The 17049-nt window shown below is 37.7% G+C and overlaps 1 protein-coding gene across 1 annotated transcript in view; it reads left to right on the top strand.

Moving 5' to 3' along the window:
- LOC126100209 (merlin) overlaps positions 1–17049 on the top strand; it is a 170593-nt gene that overhangs the window by 44491 nt on the left and 109053 nt on the right. The window contains exons 4-5 of the mRNA XM_049910771.1: positions 3543–3770; positions 14393–14602. Coding sequence (XP_049766728.1) covers positions 3543–3770; positions 14393–14602 — 438 coding nt within the window. The remainder of the gene's footprint in view (positions 1–3542; positions 3771–14392; positions 14603–17049) is intronic.

Genomic DNA, 17049 nt, shown 5'->3' with positions numbered 1-17049 from the left:
GAGAAGGGGAAAAAAGAGAAAGAAAGTAGACGAGTGAGGGCTGCAAATAAACATGGTGGGAGATGAGATTGGGGAGGAGGTGATAGGACAGAGGGGGTAGAAAGTGTTGGGTGGAGGGTGTGGGAACCGTATGTTACCATGGATTGAGGCAGGAATAATTATGGGAGCAAAGAATGTGTTGTAAGGATAACTCCTATCCACGCAGTTCAGAAAAGCTGGTGGCGGGTGGGAGGATCCAGATGGCTCAGGTAGTGAAGCAGCCATTGAAGTCAAGTGTGGTATGTTCAGCTGCATGTTGTGCCACAGGGTGGTCTACTTCGCTCTTGGCCACAGTTTGGCAGTGGCCGTTCATCCTGGTGGACAGCTGGTTGGTAGTCATACCAATATAAAAAGCTGTCCAATGATTGCAGCAGAGCTGGTAAATGACATGGCTAGTTTCATAGGTGGCCTGGCCCCTGACGGGGTAGGATAAACTGGGAACAGGTTTTGCACCTGGGTCTTCCACAAGGATATGATTCTTGTGGCAAGGGGTTGGGATTGAGAGTGCCATGCAGACAGACTAGGATGTTGTGGAGGTTGGGTGGGCGATGGAACACCACTTTAGGAGGGGTAGGAAATATCTCAGGTGGGATGTCCCTCATTTTAGGGTAATCAAAGCCCTGGTGAAGGATGTGGATCAGTTGTTCCAGTTTGGGGTGGTACTGGGTGAGCAGGGGACACTCATTCGTGGCTGGTTGTTGAGGGTGGTGTGAGGATTGGGGGTGTGAAGGGAAATGACAAGGGAGTTCTACTTGTGGACCAGGTCTGAGGGATAGCGCCTGTCAGTGAAGGCCTTGGTGATGACAGATGTCAAAATGCAGGTGTGGTAGCGTCTTTTAATTGTACCTGTCTCCAACTTGACATGTCTTCTTTGAGTGAAGTAGCAATTTGCTTTTTCCTACAGTGTTGGTATTCCTACCTGGAGTTTCCATTGTTTGATAAAAGGAGGACTGATTGGTAGGGCACTTCCTGAGGCATCAGTGAATTGCCAGTTGGGTAATGGAGAGGTAAAAATTGTTGAAGGAGACCAAGGGACGAATACAGTAGGCAGATTCAAATGGATTTATATTGCAACAGTTATTTGGAGATGAAGAGGCTTGCACAGAATAGACTAGCAGGAGAGCTACATCAAACCAGTCTTTGGACTGAAGACCACAATAATAATAAAGTATAGCGGGTGAACAAAAATATGGAAACACCAAAAATACAACACAGTATCTTGCCTAATATGGTGTAAAAAATCAATTGGTGTTCAAAATAGCTTCCAGTCATCTCAAAATCGATAAATACAGGTCCCGTATGGTTTTCATGTGTACCATATTTACTCGAATCTAAGCCGCACTCGAATCTAAGCCGTACCTGAAATTTGAGACTCGAAATTCAAGGGGAGAGGGAAGTTTTAGACCGCACCTCCAAATCGAAACAAAGTTGGTCCATTGTAACATGAGACACAATTTAGGTCGAATGGATGAAGGTACAGCTACAGTAGTTTGGTTCGAGTCGTAAGCTTAGCAGTTAAGCTTTACCAGGTAGGCATTGCTATGCGTCTGGTGCTCCTTCTGTATTTATATGGGTACCCTTCCTTTTTCACGTGCTTCGTCTGGTTTCAATTGATTGCTTATTTTGCTTTGATCTGATATGTGCCGTTCTCTTTGTTATAGGTGTTTACATCACTCTAAACAGAAAATGCATTATTGCACTGTGTCATGCATTGTTTGTCGCATTCTGATAATGTTTACGACCTGTCGCCGTTCGCGTCATGGCTTGATTTTGTGCGTGTTACCGCCGCTTACAATAAAAAAAGAAAGGAATGGTCTCATAAGTGAAACAATGGCAAGAGACTGCTATTGGTTGTTACTTACACTGCTGCTTTCTTTGATAATGATCAACAAGAACCAAATAATAGACTGCGTATGATAGAAGATGTTCTGAACGAGAATTTAGCAAAAATTTTTCTCCGTTTGAAAATCTTTGCAGACGCCTCTTTAGTACATTACAGTCTGCACAGAAATTAGAGTCAGCTTAGATTTTAAAATGTAGTCAGTTGCCGTGCTTCATTTCTGACTGTATCATTATTCAGCATAAGAATATAAACATGACGTGATATGTATATTCTTCCGCATTTGCTGTTGTCTCACTCTAGTTTCGTAGTTTATTAGGCAGACAGAATTTAAATGAGATAGCAGCAAACACGAAAGAATACATGGCATAATGTTTCCATTCTTCTATCTTTTCTTTTTGTTTATTTACCGACGCAGAGGTTTTGGCACCAGTATTTATCTTTGTGCCTGCAAAGCATGCCTGTGTAGCGCTACATATATTCGACGACAGAAGTCAGTTGTGGTGGCATCTACCAACATTTTCCAGAACTTTCGCTTACTTTGCACTCAATTCTAAGCTGCAGGCGGTTTTTTGGATAGCGAAAATCGGAAAAAAAGTACGGCTTAGATTCGAGTAAATACGGTATGTTTTACCATTTTTACTTCAAAATAGAGGCAAGTTCAAGTAACAGTGATGGAGGTGGATAGCAACCACGCACCCTTCTCTCCATAGTAGATCACAAAGGCTCAGTGATTGGTCTGGTGACTACAGTGACTAGGGGGGATGTGACAATTTCGTCCATATGCTCACAAAACCAGTCCTAGACAATGCAGGCTGTATGAGCAGAGACCATGTTGTCTTGGAACACAACATCACCATTGGAGAACAAACATTATACATTGGCAATAACACAACCTTGCAGAGTAACCGTGGAGCCTATGGAATACCACAAAATGCTGCCCAAATCATCACCAAGCCCCTGCCACATTTCACTCTCGGTACATAACTCAGCCAGAAGTTGGAAACAGTGTGAAATGAGACTCATCCTCAAATGACTTCCTTCCATTGCTCCACAGCCCATATTTTATGGCTTTAACATACACATTTATCAGCATTGTGACTTAGCGGATGATTTTTTTTCACTATCCCTGCATGTGGTATGAATTTTGAAATGCCAAACACTCAGCTATTTTGGTTATGGGAGCACCCACTCACTACATAGCACCAATAATATGCCGACATTCAGATTCACTTATTTCCAACATAATGCACTCACAGCTTCACACAAACGCTATTCTGACACTTACAATGCAGTGAGGATGTTACACAAGTGCCATTCATGGTGAGATGCATCAGCATAACCTGCAGGCTTGGCTGACATCTGCATTTATGTTCAAGCCTGCATTTCTCTCTCTGTTTCCATATTTCTGTGAGTGAATTACAGCCTTCTCAATCTTGAAGTTATTAATAGATGTAACACAATAAATTGGTACAGTTGTGAGATACCATTTCCATTTGGCTGAAGAAAATATTTAAATCAAGTTGAAAAACTTATAGTCTTGATATATTTAAGAATGTTTAACCAATCTTGATATATTGAAGAATGTTACAGCCAAATAAATAAAATGTTATAATCTGTAATGTATTATATCTTATGCAAAAATTTTACATATTTGTTGTAGTATGGTGACTATGATGAAGCAACTCATAAGCCAGGAATGCTGGCAAGTGAAGATTTGTTACCTCAGAGAGTAATTGATCAGTACCAGATGACGCCAGAAATGTGGGAAGACAGAATAAAAATCTGGTACGCCGATCATCGTGGTATGTCCAGAGACGAAGCAGAGATGGAATATCTTAAGATTGCTCAGGATCTTGAGATGTATGGAGTCAACTATTTTCCTATCTGTGTGAGTCAGTACAGTGTGTAATATCCATCAAATCTCTGGCATCACAATTTTAATCATAACTTATCTAGACAACAACCTTTGCAAGTGCACTATGTCTACTGCAAAAGAGTGCCTTATTAGTTGAATAATTTTCTCTTGCCTTTTCTTTACAGTTGTGTTCAGTTACTAGTAGAAATTCATTATGCAAGATCAGAGGTACTGCTTGTTAGCTGTGTGTTATTTTTTCATTGTGCATCTACTTTGAGCTATGATACTTTCTTCCAGACTCAACGTTATTTAACAGCCGTGTGCAGCACTGTGATAATGTGTGATATCTACTCAATTTGACATTATATAACAATTTTTATGGACAAACTGGGTGGATGTATTCTATTTTTTATTATTGGTATGTGTCAGAATTGGCAACCAAGACATTAGTTAACTCACCTTTGCAAGTAAACCATTATTTAAGAAATGGAACACCTTGTAGAAATTGAGCCCAGGTGAGACAGTAGACGTGTGCCGCTTGTAATTCAAAGAATCTTATTCAAATCTCCCATGATTTTTTATATTTCTCTTTATGAATTCTTAGGAGTGATATAACTGAATCTGTGGCTGACTTAATTCCCATTCTTGTTGAAGGACCATATCATGTGATCACAATTATATACAGCTGTGTCTTTGGCTGTAAAGCCAGCTTTAGTATCCATTTGCTGGATTGTTTTTTATACTGCTTTAGAGTTTTACAGCTCATGCCGTGCAGTATAATATCCACATTTATATGCTACACTTTTGATGCATCCATTTCGTAATTTATGGTATAATTTACCAAGCATGCCTGTTACTCAAGGGGTTCCTATCCCTGTTAGGCCATTCTGATTTAAGCTTTTTGTGACAAATACTTTCTTGTGGTTAGAGATACATCACCAGTCTATTTTTATGTTGTAGAATGCTTGCAGAGAATATCAAGAATATAGTAAATAGACGGGTTGCATCAGTTTGGTATAAAGTTCCAATATTTGAGCCATATCCTCCACTGTCTTTGACAGGAAAGCAACTATCGAAGAGATGATGAGAATCAGCAGATAAAAATGATGATAATGTTCCTTCTACAACCAGATATTACAGCAATGCCAAGTGGACTGAGAACATTTCATACAATAAATCCATTGTGAAAGCCTTTGTAATTAATATCAAGTATGGTTTAGCAAATTGAATATTTGATATACTTATACCTGTTGCGATGTTGTAACTGAATGTTTCTATTTGATTTACCCCAGGCATCCATGATAGCAAAAAACATGTTTACTGCTAGACTTCTTTAAAATGGGTGGCATGTTGCACACTGTCGAATTATATATGAAGTTACAATGCAGCTAATATCATTAATTAATTTCTTTTGTACCCCCTCCAGCTCCAATTTACATAATATATATGTGCTTGACAAGGTAGCTCTAGAAGGGAAATGTGTCAACACAATAACCAGTGGCTCTAGAAGGGAAACGTATCAACACAATAAGAAGTAACCAATACCATTTATTAAGAGTACGGTGCAAAAATTCGCAACAGTGGAAATTCCTGAATGAAATAATACGTAAAATAAGGAACGGCAACTGTTCTCCTATAGCACGTAGAACATGCAACAGAAGGTAGTTTTTATACTAGCTTTTGAGTTTTTGCCCTTTCTTTAGCAAAAGTACACACATGTAGACGAAGCAACCCAACAGACAGCTAAGTGCACAAAACAGTGATCACATTTGTGACTGAGAAGTCTGAATTATGGATTCTGCATAGGTTTGCAAATCAACTTATGCTGGTATCAGAATATTCCTTCAGCAAGAGCAAAGTGTTTGTGCTATTCTTTGACTAAGCAGATGATTAAATTTAACCTGCATTGTTAAAAAATTAGGGTGAGGTGATATGAATTGCCAACCTTCCAGAAGCAACCTGTTCCACAAAAAAACCAACATATTGACTTGTGCAATGGTTCCACTATAACACCAGAGCATGACAATAAAGTATCACCCAAAAACATATATAACAAAAAATTTAAAAAATATTAATCCACCTTTACACTGCACAAGCCAGCTTGTGGTACGTAGTGGACGGTACTTCAAGTACTGCTTTCATCTCCCCTCACTCCTTCTCCATTTGCAATTTGTTTGTGGGAAGAATGACTGTCAATTACTGTCAGTATGAAGTCAAATTTCTGTGATTTTACTACAATGGTCATTTCATGAAGTGTACACTATCTGATCAAAAGTATCCCGATGTAGTGGACATTAATATGGAATGTGTCCACCCTTAAAGCTGTATTTATGAGAGCTTAAACTTTCTGTGAGATGTCAGAATGTCTGTGGAGGAATGGGAGCCCTTTTTTTTTTTCAAGAGCTGAAGCCAGAGAACGTAGTGATGTGAGATGCTGGCGTCTGGAGTGAAGGCAGTGTTCTAAGTTATCCCAGAGGTGTTCCGGTGTGTTCCAGTTGAGACTCTGGGCAGACCTGTCCATTTTAGGAATTTTGTTGTTCACAAACCATTACCTCACAGATGCTGCTTTATGAAAGGGTGCATTTTTGTGCTGATAACAACACCCTACGGCTTATCTTAGAAGAAAGATTAAGGAAAGGCAAACCTACGTTTCTAGCATTTGTAGACTTAGAGAAAGCTTTTGACAATGTTGACTGGAATACTCTCTTTCAAATTCTAAAGGTGGCAGGGGTAAAATACAGGAAGCGAAAGGCTATTTACAATTTGTACAGAAACCAGATGGCAGTTATAAGAGTCGAGGGACATGAAAGGGAAGCAGTGGTTGGGAAGGGAGTAAGACAGGGTTGTAGCCTCTCCCCGATGTTATTCAATCTATATATTGAGCAAGCAGTAAAGGAAACAAATGAAAAATTCGGAATAGGTATTAAAATCCATGAAGAAGAAATAAAATCCTTGAGGTTTGCCGAAGACATTGTGTTTCTGTCAGAGACAGCAAAGGACTTGGAAGAGCAGTTGAACGGAATGGACAATGTCTTGAAAGGAGGGTATAAGATGAACATCAACAAAAGCAAAACGTGGATAATGGAATGTAGTCGAATTAAGTCGGGTGATGGTGACGGAATTAGATTAGGAAATGAGACACGTAAAGTAGTAAAGGAGTTTTGCTATTTGGGGAGCAAAATAACTGATGATGGTCGAAGTAGAGAGGATATAAAATGTAGACTGGCAATGGCAAGGAAAACGTTTCTGAAGAAGAGAAATTTGTTAACATCGAGAATTGATTTAAGTGTCAGGAAGTCATTTCTGAAAGTATTTGTATGGAGTGTAGCCATGTATGGAAGTGAAACATGGACGATAAATAGTTTAGACAAGAAGAGAATAGAAGCTTTCGAAATGTGGTGCTACAGAAGAATGTTGAAGATTAGATGGGTAGATCACATAATTAATGAGGAGGTATTGAATAGAATTGGGGAGAAGAGGAGTTTGTGGTACAACTTGACTAGAAGAACGGATCGGTTGGTAGGACATGTTCTGAGGCATCAATTACCAATTTAGTACTGGAGGGCAGCGTGGAGGGTAAAAATCGTAGAGGGTGACCAAGAGATGAATACACTAAACATACTCAGAAGGATGTAGGCAGCAGTAGGTACTGGGAGATGAAGCAGCTTGCACAGGATAGAGTAGCATGGAGAGCTGCAACAAACTAGTCTCAGGACTGAAGACAACAACAAAAACAACAACAACAACCACCATTGTTGTGGAACTGTTCCTTTACTGTACGCCACACGGTATGCTGTAAAATGCACTCATAATGTGCCACATGTAGTGTTTTCTTAAGTGCAATAAGGGTACCACCACCTAATCATGAAAATTGCTCCTATACTGTAACACCACCTCCTCCATACTTCACTGTTGGCACTTCACATGATGACAAGTAACATTCTCCAGCATTTGCCAAACCCAGGCCCTTCCATTCGATTGCCATAGGGTATAGCATGATTCATCACTCATTTCCAATCATCCACACTCCAGTGTCATCACCACCTCAATTGTCACTTAGCACTGACAACAGAAATGTGTGGCTTTTGTGGAGTTGGTTGACCATTGCATGACATTATTTTTAACTCCCTACACACAGTCACTGTGCTAGCTGGATTGCTGGTAACACTGTGGATCTCATGAGTGATTCCTTCTTCAGATTTCATGCAGTTTTTTTGTAACACCCTCCACAGTGCTCTACAGTCCCTATCTATCTGTACATGAGGTCCGTCTGGTCTTGGTTTAGCTGTTGTTCTTCCTCCTCATTCCCAAAGTCACTTCACCAACAGTCGATTGGGGCAGCTTTAGAAGGGTTGAAATGTTCCGGATGGATTTACTCATGTGACATTCAATGGCTAGTCCATGTTGGAAGTCAGTCGGCTCTCCTGACCAACTCATTCTTCTGTTACTGCTTCTCTATTGACTATACAATACTCCCAACCTCTATCATTTATACTAGTGGTCCCATCCCTTGCATTTCCACATTATATAAGGGTGTCTGGATGCTTGTGATCAGATAATGTATGTGAGTGAAAGAAAATATAAAAATACAGCAAATGAAGCATGTGAAATGGAATACTGATGTATAAAAAATGATGTTGCAAAATGAGGAAGTGCTGAGTAGCTAAGCAGGGGTGCATAGAGAACAAATGCAAGGCTATAGAAGCTTTTGTAACTAAGGAAAGGGTAGGATAGATGTTGCCTATAGGGAGATTAGAGAGACTTTTTGAGAAAAGAATATAAACTATGTATCAATATAAAGTATTCAGATGACAAGTCAGTACTAACTTAAGAAGCGAAAGAGCGACAAAATATATAGCTGTATTCTGCAAGAGAAATGAACTTGAAAACAATATTATCAAAATGGAAGAGAAAGGAGATGGAAAGGAGAGGGGAAATACGACATTGTGAGAATAATTTGACAGAGCACTGAAATATCTAAATTGAAACAAGGCCGCTGGAGTAGACAGCATTACCTCAGAACTATTGACATCCTAGGCAGAACCAGTGATGACAAAACTATTCCACATGTTGTGCAAGATATATGAGACAGTCAAAATACCCTCGGACTTCAAGAGGAATGTAATAATTCCAGCTCCAATAGTTTAATAAGTCATACGTGCAAAATAGTGATGTCTTATTTACAGAAGAATGCAGGGATGGAAAACATTCATTAAAATCATTAAAAGTAAGTATTTTTCAGATTGGTCAGTTTTAATCTGTATTTTTCAGTTTTTGGTCAGTAAAGTCATTTTTATTCCATAGCTTCTTTAAAAATATTTATGTGATATGAAAAAAGGTATGTGGTCAGTCTTTGCTAAAGTTATTGAAAAGGTTGTGTATGCAAGGATAATTGATCATTTTATTTTACATATTTTGCTACAAATGTACAGGTTAGTTTTAGAAGTGGTTTACCAACTGAAAATTCTATATTCTCTTTTCTCTGTGAGGTACTGGATGAATTAAACTAAAGGTTTTGAATGCTAGACATCTGTTTTGATTTAACTGAGGTGTTTGATTGTGTTTATCACAAAATATTGCTCCAGTGGTTGGACCATTATGGAATAGGGGAGTAGCTCACAATTGGTTGCTTTAACAACAGACAACGAAAGGTCATTATCCACAGTACCGAGAATGGCTAAGATGTGGTGGTCTGAATGGGGCATTTTCCAATGGGAGTTGCCTCAGGGATCAGTGTTGGGGCCACTCCTGTTCCTTAGTTATATAAATGACAAGCCCTCTAGTGTTACATGTGATTCTACAGTATTTCTGTTTCCTGATGGCACTAGCTTGATAGTAAAGGATGTTGTGTGTGACATTGGCACTGTTTCAAATAGTGCATTTCATAAGTTCATGGCTTGTAGAAAATAAACTAATGTTAAATCACAGTAAGACTCAGTTTTTTCTGTTTCTAACACACAATTCAACAAAACCCGACGTTTTAATCTCACAGAATGGGCATATGATTAGTGAAACTGAACAGTTCAGATTTCTAGGTGTTCAGATGTAATAAACTGTCATGGAAAGTCCACGTTCAGGATCTTGTTCAAAGACTTGATGCTGCCATTTTTACTATTTGAATGGTATCTGAAGTAAGTGATAGTTAGACAGAAAGACGCAGTTTGGACAATAAGTGGTGTAAGTTCGCGACTCTTTTGTTGGCCCCTTTTCAGTAGTTTGGGTATTCTGACATTGGTCTCTCTCTCTCTCTCTCTCTCTCTCTCTCTCTCTCTCTCTCTCTCTCTCTACTTTTCTTGTTAACAATATCAGCTTATTCCCAAGAATTAGCAGATTTCAGTCAGTTAATATCAGATCTGCATTTGGATTGTACTTCCTTGACTCCTGTGCAGAAAGGTGTGCAGTTACTGCTGCAGCCATTTTCAGTACACTATCACAAGAATGCAAAAATCTTAGCAATAACACACGCACTTTCAAATCAAAACTGAAGAGTTTCCTCATGGGTCACTCCTATTCTGTCGAGGAGTTCCTTGAAAAATTAAGCTGATTCCTGTGTTGTAGTGTTGATTGCACTTACATAAACTTGTGGCTTGCCTTTTTTGGGTTCATAAACATTTTATTTTATCTGTTATTACTTATATGTTGTAATTTCATGTACTGTCACATTCCATGACTTCGGAAATTTGCTTCTTAGTTCGGTCTTAAGGAACTAGTTGTGTGTTAAAAAAAAAAAAAAAGGTATTGCTTTATGTGGCAAGTGGATTGGTAAATTAGAAAATGCCCTCGAGAAGACTCTGAATTACAACTTTGTTAATGGCCTTTTGCACCAGAGTGTAATTTTGATCTCTGTATTGGGAATGTTATTCAAGTGGTGTGAAGTAATTGAAAACATTAAGACAGTTAACAAATCTCAAGATAAGTCTGGAATTTTCAGTTTATTGGGGCTTTAGTGCTAGAAGGGGGTGTGCTTCTACACATATGGTTAGAGAAACTACATACTTCACAACTTTGTTTTTCTTCAGCCCATTCTGGATGTAGCATTGATGGTGTAATTTCATCTTCCAGAGCTACACCATCAATTCAGCTTTATTTTGCTAGATAAATTGGTTCAACAGTATAATTAATCTGGTGTTTATAAATGATTGGAGGGAACTTTGCTTTTCACCCAGCTTCTGATGTTTCAAAGAAACCTTTGAAGCAATGTTTTCGGTAAGAGTCCCTTCTGAGTTCAAAGTTCAGCCTTACAAGGACAAAGGTAATGCTGCTCTAGCTTCATATTTTAAAAAGCAGATAGTGGATGATATTGGAGGAGCATGTTTCTCCCTTATGTTTTGATGAAACTGTGGATACAGCTTCAAAGAGAGAGTTTCAACTATAGTTAAATACTTGTCTGATTGTAAACAAATTATTATGACATCTATAGACTTTCTTCATTGGTAAAACCAAGTTAAATGGAGCTTTGGATAATGCCTAACTTTCTCATTCAGAACTATTGATGACAGATTGTGATGGACATGGTGATAAAAAATTTTAAAAAAATACATATTTCCATAATGCATTCAAAAAAGGATGACAAGACTTTGGTGAAAATGCTTTGGACGTAATCTTGTTATCTCTAATTTTATTGATGGAACCAAACATCTTGTTGGGAAGATTTTGAAAAAATACAGTCCATTGTGATACTTCTGAGTTGTTGGTTATCGAAGCATGTTTCCTCTAGGTGGCTGACATTAGAACCAGCTTGAGAGGAGAGACCTTTAGAACGGTGGTCAGCTGTTGAAAAATACTTTCTTCTGTCCATACCCTAGGACAAAAGCATGCTGATGAGTTATTTGAAATACAAAAATAGTGTTAAACTATTAAAAGATAAATTTCCAAAGCAGAAATTATATTTGTTTGTGCAAGTGCTCATACATGTTAAAGATTTACTGGTTTCCTTCAAGAGAGAGGTCCTTTAATGCATCTAATCCACAATGAACTTACAAACCTTGTCGGAAGACTCATGAACCAATTTTGTGTTTGCACTGCTCCACTCACAGAGTCTGGAAGCATTCTATGATAAGTATTATTTGCCATAAAGAAACATAGTGCATGGTACTTGAGGAAGTGAATGTCTCAAGAAGCTAAGTGCACAAGAAATATGCTGTATTTCCATGCAAGCTAAAAAGCACTGTGTGTTCACTTGGATACATATTTTGGAAACGTATTTTTTTGGATAAACTTGTGTTTTGGTGTCTTCAATGTTTGCATCCTGTAAAGAGGGTGAAAGATGGAACATATAAAAACATCTTGAAATTGTATGCAGTTCTTCCTGCTGAGCACAGCAAACATGCACTAGTTGATGAGTGGAAATTGTTGACCGAAGAAGAAAAGTCTGGTAGTGGCAAGAAGCTGGGGGACATTTTTTACTGGAGTCAGTGTTTTGAGAAGAAATAATACCTTTTGAGAAAAGAAATACCCTATTGTTAAGACTCCATAAATATGTGTGAAAGATCATTGGGTGCTCATTTGACTATGTGAGATGCTGTAATTAATGTGTTTGGAGGAAGGTTCACTTTGTAATTACCATTCAGGAACATCTTGAGTTGGCCTGCACAGTTCAGCTCATATTAGATACAGCCATTACAGTGAAGATGAGAAGAGAGTGGCTGAGTAAAAACTGAAGAAACAAGAACAGGAAGAAGACAAATTGTTACAGGCAAGTATGAAGAGTAAATTTGAAAAAGAAGTAATAATATTGAACTTGGTGTACAGGTGTTGAAGAAAATGAAAGAAGAAGAAAAGGAGGAAAGATTGACTGTTGACAGACAAGTGGATGATGCAAACAAGTGCTTAAAAGAAGCAATGAATAAAAAGGACAGGGTGGGAATTAGTGTGGCTCAAATGATATTGCAGAGTGCTATGAAAGTCAGGGTACAAAAAGTGAAGAAAATTAAAGATGTAGAAGAGATATAGAAAGCAGTCGATAAGTGAAAAAAACATTTTCTTAAAGCAGCAAAAAGAAGTCAAGCTTTAATTACCTAATTTTGTGTAAACAAATCGAAGATTTTTCGCATTGCATTTAACAATTAAAAGTTGTTAACATTTTGTTTGTGGTGTTCTGAAAATGGTACAGTATGGCTGCTCTTTAAAGGTCTTCCTAGTTTGAGGTGTATTTGTGTTGAATAGGAGCATGTCAGTATAATTATAATAAAGTGCAATGATGTTTTTGATTGTTATTATTAGTTGTAATTTTGTAATAATTTTGTATGTTGATTAGAATTAAAACAATAAATAAGTGTGAGTTGGTGGGCTCTGGGGATGGTGGAGAGAGAGAGAGAGAGAGAGAGAGAGAGAGACTGACTCTACGACTTAAAGAAAGAAAAACTATTTTTATACTTAGAGAAAGCTTTTGACAAAGTAGATTTGTATTTACTCTTTTGAAATTCCAAAAGTAGAGGAGATAAAATACAGGGAGCAAAAGGTTTTATACAGCTCATACAGAAATCAGCCTGCACTTAAGAGAGTCAAGAGACATGAAAGAAAAGCAGTAGTTGAGAAGGCAGTGACACAGAGGTGTAATCCATCCCCAGTCTTATCCAACTTGTTCATTCAGCAAACATTAAAGAAAACCAAACAAAAATTTGGAGAGGAAATTTAAGTTTAGGAAGAAGAAATAAAAACTTTGATGTTTGCTAATGTATAGTAATTCTGCCACAGGCAGCAAAAATGTTAGAAGAGCAGTGGAATGAAATGGATAGCATTATGGTAAGAGGTTCAGGAAGAAGAAATAAAAACTTTGATGTTTGCTGATGACATAGTGATTCTGTAAGAGGCAGCAAAGGCCTTGGGAGAGCAATGGAATGAAGTGGACAGCATCATGATAAGAGATTGTAAGATGAGCATCAGTAGAGTAAAACAAGGTAATGGAATGTAGTCAAATAAAAAAGACGATGCTGGGGGAATTAAATTAGGAAATGGGACCTAAAAGTGTAGATGAGTTTTGTGATTTGAGTAGTAAAATAACCGATGATGGCAGAAGCAGAGAGGTTATAAAATGTAGACTTACAGTAGCAAGAAAAGAATTCCTGTAAAAGAGGAATTTGTTAACATCTAATATAAATGTAAGTGGTGGGAAGTTTTTTGTGAAGGTATTTACCTGGAGTGTAGCCTTGTATGGGTGTGAAACATGGATGATAAGCAGTTTGAAGTGGAAAAAAACAGAAGCTTTTGAAATGTAATGCTGTAGAAGAATGCTGAGGATTAGACAGGTACATAGAATAACAGAGGAGGTGGTACTGAATCAGACTGGGTAAAAAAGAAATTTATATTACAACTTGAATAAGAGATGGGATTAGTTGATTGGACACATCCTGATACATTGAGTTTGCTAATGGTAGGAAGTGTGTGTTGGGGAGGAGGGAATTGCAGAATGAGACCAAGAGATGAATACAGTAAGCAAGTTGAAATGGATGTAGGTTGGCAGTGTCTTTTTTTAATTAAAAATCCAAAAATAAGCTGCTAATTTTTAGTAGTTTCCCGTGCTTTAACTGTTTTTTTAGCTCTGACTTTACTTTTAAATACAGAAAATATTGAGCAGTTGTTTTGAAAATAATTATTGAAACGTGTTTTTATTTAAAATTAAGTTTACTAATGCATTTTACTTTTATTTTTTTCAGAACAAAAAGGATACAGAACTTTGGTTAGGAGTGACAGCATTAGGGTTAAACATATATGAAAAAGAGAACAAGCTTACACCAAAAACAACTTTTACGTGGTCTGAGATTAGGCACATAAGCTTTGATGATAAGAAGTTTATTATAAAACCAGTAGAAAAATCCTCACCGAACTTTGTGTTTTTCTCACAGAAAGTACGAATGAACAAATTGGTAAGTTCACATCCACCAATTATAAATATAGAACTCAAATTTAAGTATGTGAGAAATTAGTGATTAAAAAAATCATCTGACTGGAAAATATTAAACTAGAGTAATCAAAAGACTGAACTGCAGTGCTCCATTTTTATGGAAGACTGATAGTACAGAGAATTACAAGCATCTTTTTAACTCTCTATGCAGTGGTACACTGCTAAAATGTGCTTCCATACAGATAATGGTAGTGCAGGGATATTTTGAAATATTAGTATTCCACTGTTCATATCTGTTTATTTGTTCCACCCAGAATTCGTTTAAAGCTGTTGCTGGACATTGAGGAAAAGGAGATGTCTTCCATTTTCACTACTGAATAGTTTTACCTTTTCTTTCACCAACCTTCTAACTGCAGCCTGCCTCAGGTTTCTGTACTACATAACTCTCTTCATTTTAAAGTAGCACTTACATTCATTGTCCTCAATTATTTGTTGTATGTATTCCTGTCTCTGTCTTACAGTAGAATTTTTGTCTTCTATGACTCCCTCTGGTATTATTGCAATTATTTCTTGTTGTTTTAACACATGTCCCATCATCCTTACCCTTCTTCTATTTAGTATTTTCCACATATTTCTTTCCTTACAGATTCTGCTGAGCCCCCTGTTTTCTTTTCTTATTAGTCCACTGTATAATCTTTGTTGCTGTAATGATTCTGTGCATCCAGCTTCTTAAGGCAGTTGGTACACAAAGCATTTTTTGACTACCAAAAGGCATTGGAGTCTGTACCACTCCTATGCTTATTATCAAAAGTCCAATCACACAGGGTATCAAGTGAAATTTGGAACTGCATTTAGGATTTCTTAGTAAGAAGGCTGTACTATGTTACCTTTGGTGGAGAATCATCGACAAAAGTAAATCTAACTTCAGGTGTGCCCCAGGCAAATGTTTTAGGGCCATCGTTGTTGTTGTTGTTGTTGTTGTTGTTGTAGATTAATTAGCTTGTGGACAACATTAATAGCAACCTCAGGACTTTTTGCAGCTGTGATTATCATTAATGAAGTACTGCCTGAGAAAAGCTGCATAAATGTTCAGTTGGATTTTGATAAGATTTTAAAGTGATGCAGAGATTGACAACTTGCTTGAAATTGTCCCCTCATAAAAAATGTAGTATCCTGTGACTACAATATCAGTGAGTCACAATTGAAATCAATCAGCTCTTACAAATTCCCGGATGTACTGTTTGTAGGGATGTGGAATGGAACAGTCACATAGCTAAAGTTCCAGGTAAAGCAGATACCAGATTTCGTTTCATTGCTAGAAATTTTTTTTTTTTCATTAATCTTTTGAATGGTTTGATGCAACTCCCCCGTGATTCTGTATCCTGTGCCTATCTCTTCACCCTAGAATACCACTTGAACCCAGTGACCTCCACTCTGGACATTCCACAGCTTAATTTTGTCCTCAATTAGTTGTTGAATATGCTCCATTGCTCTATCTTCACAATATATTCCATTCTGTCTTCACAGCTCCCTTAAATAATATGGAAGTTATTCCTTGATGTCTTAACACATGTCCTGTCATTTCTTTTTGGTAATGTTTTCCATATGTTCTTCTCCTCATCACTGATTTGGGAGAGCACCAACTCATTTCTTATCTTACCTGTCCACATAATAGTGCCACATCTCAAATGCTTCAATTATCTTCTTTTCTTGTTTACCCACAGTCCATGATTCACTTCCATTCAGCACTATGTTCCAAACATACATTCTCAAACATTTCATGTGCAGATTAAGGTCGAGGGAAATGCAGTCAGCCTGCTAATAAAATTACATGTGCGACCCATCCTAGAATATTGCTGAAGTTTGAAAGATGTATACCAAATAGGACCAACAGGGGATATTGTGTGTGTACCAAGAAAGGCAGCACCAATGGTCACACTTTTGTTTGATCCTTGGGAGAGCATTGCAGAGGTACTTACAAAACTGAACTGGTAAGACTTTTGGAGAAAGATGCAAACTATTTGAGAACTCCTATTTACAGTGTTTAGAGAACCAGCTTTAAGTGATGAATCTAGCAACAACACCTATGGAATACTCAGTTGGTACTTGGAGGAACATAGGAATATTAAAAACCATGTATTTCAGTTATGAATGAATCAGGGAATGTACACCCTTTGTCAGAAAAGTTCCAGGATGGGTTTTTTTTTATTTTAAAAAAATAGAAAATTGCACTTACCTAGTGATTATGCTAGCTCCTGTCAAAGAGTCCCCTTGGCTATCTATAAGCAGTTGCCAATGTTTCTGGAGGTTTTGGAAGCAAACAGGGAAATTTTCAACCGCAATGCTCGTGAGCTCATTTGTCAAAGCCCGTAGGATGTGTGGGATATACTGTGTAGGATGGGTGGGCGGCAGAAGGAAAGGTGTTTTGGGTATGATGATAGGTAATTGAAGCAGTCTCCATTTAAGGGT

The sequence above is a fragment of the Schistocerca cancellata genome, chromosome 9 (genome assembly GCF_023864275.1).
Source record: "Schistocerca cancellata isolate TAMUIC-IGC-003103 chromosome 9, iqSchCanc2.1, whole genome shotgun sequence".
Lineage (NCBI taxonomy): Eukaryota > Metazoa > Arthropoda > Insecta > Orthoptera > Acrididae > Schistocerca > Schistocerca cancellata.
The sequence above is the reverse complement of the archived record's forward strand: the minus strand, read 5'-3'. Positions and strand labels throughout refer to the sequence as shown.